General features: G+C 39.0%; 1 protein-coding gene across 1 annotated transcript in view; it reads left to right on the forward strand.

The window, feature by feature from the left end:
* UNC79 (unc-79 homolog (C. elegans)) overlaps window positions 1–6,460 on the forward strand; it is a 218,862-nt gene that overhangs the window by 135,821 nt on the left and 76,581 nt on the right. The window contains exons 27-29 of the mRNA XM_015566456.1: window positions 628–914; window positions 3,460–3,642; window positions 4,232–4,394. Coding sequence (XP_015421942.1) covers window positions 628–914; window positions 3,460–3,642; window positions 4,232–4,394 — 633 coding nt within the window. The remainder of the gene's footprint in view (window positions 1–627; window positions 915–3,459; window positions 3,643–4,231; window positions 4,395–6,460) is intronic.

Below are 6,460 nucleotides of genomic sequence, written 5' to 3' on the forward strand. Positions count from 1 at the left end.
TTCATGCTTGTTTCTGTCTGTGGCCCTCCCTCCCTTCCTGTATGTTTCTCATTACATTCAGCAGGGCTTATAATTTGTCACTTAATTTTTACTATGTTATTGAGAGACTACACATTGCTAATATCTCAGGATTTGAAAAAGAAAACTTTTTCCCCACCAGCTGATTTATGAACATAACTGAATTGAGATAATAATTTAAACAAAATAACCCAGTGGATGTCTTTGTGCTCAGTGGGTTTTAGAATATTATTATGATTATTGGTTATTCTTACATGCTGATGTGACCAATGGAAGGGGAACTTCTCTTTATCACTGAGGATAAAACTTTGCCATTAGGTGAAGTTTATTTGGGTATTTGTCTTACTGTTTGAAGAGAAGTTAGCGTTGTAATGCCCATTTTTATTTCAAATTCCCTTATTGTTCTCCAATTACTTGGTTGTAGATGGACACACTAACTTCTACCCTTGGACTAATGCTTGGCTTAGTAGGCCATATTGTGCCTTTATGTTTTTCCAAAAAAGAAAAATATTTAATGGCAGAAGAATGTGCTTTACACATTAAGGGAGGTTTTAGTGTAAAGTTCTGTGTGGCGGAGCCACCCTCTGATGGCCTTTCTTGTACCGACAGGACAACAATCCCCTGAGAATGACAACACCATCAAGGACCTGCTCCCAGAAGACGCTGGGATCGACCACCAGACAGTGCACCAGCTGATTACAGTGCTCATGAAGTTCATGGCCAAGGATGAGAGCAGCGCAGAATCCGACATCAGCAGTGCCAAGGCCTTCAACACGGTCAAGCGGCACCTGTACGTCTTACTCGGCTATGACCAGCAGGAAGGCTGCTTTATGATTGCACCTCAGAAAATGCGCCTGTCAACCTGCTTTAATGCGTTCATTGCAGGAATTGCCCAAGTAAGTGTAATAACAGCTTTTGGAAGTCATACCATTGGCTTTTAGGAGAAACAAGTAATTAAATCCATGTAGCCAACATTAGTTGAGTGTAGAAGTTTGTACAAATTACTTTCTTAGGAGTCTGTGAGGGGAATATACAGATGAGTAAGATTCAGCCACCTAATGTCATAAAGGGAGTTTGGTGGGGGAGGTAGTGTAAAATATATATAACATAAATTTACCATTTTAGCCATTTTTAAGTGTACAATTCTGTGTCATTAAGTACATTCACTTAGTTATGTAACCACCACCACTATCCATCTCCAGAACTTTTTCATCATTCTAACCTAAAACTCTACCCAGGGAACAATAAGGCAGTGTGCGATCTTTATTTGTGGGTGCTTTTTTTTCTTTTCCTTTTAAAATTATTGAATTTATTGGGGTGACACTGGTCAACAAAATTATATAGGTTTCAGGTGTACAATTCTATAATACATCATCTGTATATTGCACTGTGTGTTCACCGCTCCAAGTCAAGTCTCCTTCCATCACCATTTACCCCCTTTATCCCATTATACCTCCTCCAACCCCCTTTCCCTCTGGTAATCACCATACTTCTTTTTCTTTTTAAAAAATCCTTTTCCTTTTTGGCTTCAAGTGGAGGGTTGAATTAATCATTCAACTTACTTCATGTCACATCACCATTACTGGCTATTCCATGTTTGCTACTTCTAACTGCTGTACCGCATGCCATGGTGCACATCTGCCGTGCTTTAACTATCCATTCCCCCTCGATGGACACTCATATTGCTCCCAACTCCGTCCGACCCCAAACCGCTCAGCAATGGACATCCTTGTACATGCACCTGATCCACTAATGTGGGAATTCCTTTGAGATATGATCCAAGAGCAGAATTGAGGGATTGTGGGGGTATCTTGTGTGCCTAATTTGACCAGTGCTACAAATATGACTCTCCAGAATGACTGCACAGTCTGCAAAGGGTATCGGACTTGGGGAGTAATGGACATGAATTTCAGCTCTGCCACTGTTACTAACTCTATGGCCTTAGGCATCTTCTGCTTGTTTGCCCATTGGTAACAGACTTTTGTTTTGAAAGATTAGAGACAACATATTGTAAAGCACCTTGCTCAGTGCCTGTCCCATGCTAGGAAATCAGTGATGGTAGCTGTTATCAATGAGCTCAAATAGATTGTAAAATAATGAACACAGATAAGCAGAGTGGGCGCAGTAGGTATGTAGTTGTCTCTTGCTGATGCTGATAATTAAATGGACCACCACTAACTCAGCTATCTGTGTTGAAGGAGAGTGCACCATTTCAGCCACCAAACTCTCCCTTCTCTTTTCCCTCCTTCCTTCCCTCCCCTGCTTTTCCCTTTCTAAGTCCATGTTATACATATTCATTTTAGAAATATAACCAATAAGGTAAAGTACAAATCTCAAAAAACCCATGACAAATAACTAACATTTTGGTATTATCACTGGCTCCAAATTTACACACGTATATGCATGTATATATCATATACATACACACATATATGTGAATATACGTATGTATATACATGCACATTTTAATAACGATAAGATCATGTTATACATATTAATAAATGTATGTCTATCCTTTGAAAATATGTTTTTATTGATTTAAGAGAGAGAAGGGAAAGGGAGAGAGAGAGAAACATTGATGTGAGAGAGAGAAACATCAATCGGCTGCCTCTTGCATACCTCCCCTACTGGGGATTGAGCCCACATGTGCCCTGACCCAGACCCAGAATTGAACTGGTAGCCTCCCAGTGCATAACACGATGCTCTACCAACTTAGCCACACTGGCCAGGGCTGTATGTGTAACCTTTCGAAACGTAAAATATACTATAGAGTTCATATAATGTATATAAGTTTGTATCATATTAATGTCTACATAGTAGTCTGCGGTCATAAAAACAATCTTTTATTAACTAGTCCCCTAATGTTAGAGATGTAGGTTTGTGTTCAGCTGGGGCTGGCTATAGTGCTGACTATTTTTATGCATACATCTTGGAACACTTCTCTGATTATTTCCTTAGGATATATTTAATTGCTGTGCTAGAGGCTATGTGCTTTTTTTACTTCTGAATACATGTTGGTAAATTGCTCTCTTGAAAGGTTGTATTGAGTAATATACTGTTTCCAGAAAGGTAATATACTGTGTCTGAGAATGTCCATTTCTCCACATGATTTCCCATATGAGGTGTTTTGATTGATTCTAAGTTTTATTCCACTTAATAGTTTAATAAGACATTTTAATAGATAAAATTTTATTTTAATAGGTAAATTAAATAGATTATTAGACAATTGAGTAGATTAAAACTATTTTAATAGACGAGGTTTTAAAAAAATTTCCTGTGAGGTTGGACTTTCCTCCTTTATGCGTAGTGGCCATCACTATTAATATTTTGTGAGATGTCTGTTAAATATTTTACCTGTGTTCGATGGTTCAAATTTTTCCTTTTGGCTTGTAAGTGTTCTTTATAGTTTTCCTTCAGTTATTAATTTCTTTCCTATTTCAGGTTATGGACTATAACATTAATTTGGGAAAACACCTTCTCCCCTTGGTGGTTCAGGTGCTCAAATACTGCTCTTGTCCTCAACTACGGCATTATTTCCAACAGCCCCCTCGTTGTTCCCTCTGGTCCCTAAAGCCTCACATCCGGCAGATGTGGTTGAAGGCCTTGCTTGTCATCCTATACAAGGTGAGTTGCTGTAGTTACTTCTCTTTTGGGTGGAATGATTCTCTTCGTGAGGAGAACACTTAAGAGACCTATGTTGAAAATGTTGTAGGACAGTCATTTGACCTTCAGAAGAATTGTCATGTACAATTAGTGCTGAGAAGCAAAGAGCTATTGGAATGTATCTAGAAATGGAGGTCATGTCAGTGTCTTCTCTTGAAAATGTTTAAAATAAAAAAAGATGAATTGTAGGACTTCGATCAACCACCTCTGTTTCTGACCAGAATCTCCTATTTTATCTAATTAATATATATTAATTTTTATGTCAGAAAACAAGGAAAGTATTTAAAATTATATTCATAGACCAAATATTTATGGCAAATAATTTTGTTGAAAGGAATTGTAACTGGGAGCTGGCAGGCATTGCCCTCTGTGGTTCGGTGCAAGAGGCAGGGAATAAGGGCATGCATGATAAGGATTTATGTTTTTGCCTATCTATATTTTTCTTTTTACCCCCCCAAAAATGCTGAGGAAACTATCTAGCAAGATCAAGTGGAAAACTTACCCTTCGAAATAACCATGCATATATTTCTCCCTTTGTCTTGTTGTGCAGTATCCATATCGGGACTGTGACATCAGCAAGGTCCTGCTGCACCTGATTCACATAACAGTCAATACACTCAATGCACAGTATCATAGCTGCAAGCCCCATGCCACGGCGGGCCCTTTGTACAGTGACAACAGTAACATAAGCAGATACAGCGAGAAAGAAAAAGGTACTTCACACATCTCAATTCTATCCTAAACTGAGTTTGAATACGTAAAACATCCTGGACAGTGTTTCTCTTAGGAGGCAGAAGGGGGCCCTCAGGTGTCATTCTGGAGTCAAAAAATCACTTACTGCTTCATTAATTTTCCAACTCTCCCATGAACGTTGCTGCCTTAATTTTTCAAATGAAAGAGAAATAATTAATGTGCTTCTGAAATCCATTTCATAAGAAATAGTGTTTGGTAAAGATTGTCTGCTTTTTGGTTAAGAGACCTTTATGGGCCTTCTCCTACGTGACGGAAACACCTTGCTTTGGGCTGTGAGGTAATCCTTGGTCGGCACTTAGTAGAGGCATGTAACCTTGTTGGTCTCCCGTTTGCTCCTGAACTTTGTGCTCACAGATTTGAATGGAGTCTGCATTTGCTGACATGCTTTTTGTAGCCGCCTTATTCAATAAGAATTGATTTAAGGCAACTGGAATGAAATACTTTTGCTGCATAGGTTTACATTATCTCCAATATTGACTTTTTAGATTGATAGCTTTTCCACAAAGGAGTAGAATAAAACTCTAGAGTAAAATTATAGCCTGAAGAACTAAGGTGTTTATCTTTAGTGCCTGTCACGGGGTGACTAGACTTGTAAAAGGTGACATCATCTAATCCAATCCTGGGAGAAAGCCAAGTGTCCCCCGACCCTTTGGTGTGTTGTAGAGTGGTGTTAATGGAGTCTGACTTGGTTGACTGCTCTGAAAATATCTCATTAGGATGGGTTGGAGCCAGCGTTCCATTATTGGTTTATTGCTGCAAGGCCTGAGTCTAGGTTGGCTACAGATGGATCTCAGAGTCCTAAGTTATTTAGCTCTGGTATCAATCAGACCCTTTCTGAAGACTATCTTATCTACCAGTTTAGGTCCTAGTTTCTGGGAAATTGGGTGGATCCAGTTACACTAGGGATGTCCTCAATGTGGGCTCAGTGTTTGGGCCAGGCCCAGGTGACCCTTTCTAGATGGGAGATGCCATCCTGAAGCCTTTCTTCTCGATTATTCAGTATAATTGAGAATTATTTCGCAGCTATATAATGGCAATTGCATGACTCTTTCCTCAAAAACCTGCATTTTAAAAGGAGTATGTTTTTATAAAGGAAATAAAAAAATAAAACAGGTCACTGTTGCCTCTTCTCAAGACACAGGAGTTTGATTGGCTTTCTCATCTTTGTGGAAGTTCACTGGTAGTTTTGTACCCATTTTAATGGTTAACATTTATTTTTTGACAAAAAGGATCACTAGTCTTGGTTTATCTAATATCTACTGCTTCAAATTTCACTTACTTATAGACTCTGGCGTATGAGGACAGGATCAAAACTTAACTCTGCATTTGTACTACCCTTATGCTCAGGAAAACTTAAATAACCTTAATCGCATCTGAGCCTCATTTTGTCACATAGGTAGATGTCGATAGAGGCCAAATGCTGTGATTTCAGTGATATTCAGCTCCCACAGTAGGTTGATCCCATTTATCCTGGTATTAAGTGCACTTTTGTAGCCTTTTCTCTTGCTGCTTTGAACATGGCTTTGGCCTTTCCAAAGCATGGAAGGACATTTGAAATTAAGTGAACTTTATGGGGTGCACATAGCAACCCTTTCCTTATTAATTCATGTTTGTGTTTCTCTTTGATTTAAAAGTGGCCAAATGGGGACAGAAGAAGACATAGAAAAACGCTTGACAGGCATTCTAGTGACCAATTTATTTAGGGGGCCTCAGGCTGATGAGCCAAAGATTCTTCCTGGAATTCACTGTAGTTACACAGGACAAACTCCTCAGAGGAGAGTCTTTACTAGGGGAAATGTTACTTTCTGTTTTCTTTTTCCTTTGTTTACTCTTTCAGCCCATAATCATCTGTGGAGCTTTTAAGATGGCCAGTGGCTTTTCTGAGCTTTTTCTGTGTGTTGTGTGTGTCATTACCAAATGTAGAGTACAGTATTTTGCATTCACAAAGTATAAGGTGCATGTGCTGTTAGGCTGTGTCTATGCCAGTCCTCAAATCCCAAGAAGGCATATATTTTTGGAAAGAGAG

Source organism: Myotis davidii, unplaced genomic scaffold, assembly GCF_000327345.1.
Source record: "Myotis davidii unplaced genomic scaffold, ASM32734v1 scaffold1703, whole genome shotgun sequence".
Lineage (NCBI taxonomy): Eukaryota > Metazoa > Chordata > Mammalia > Chiroptera > Vespertilionidae > Myotis > Myotis davidii.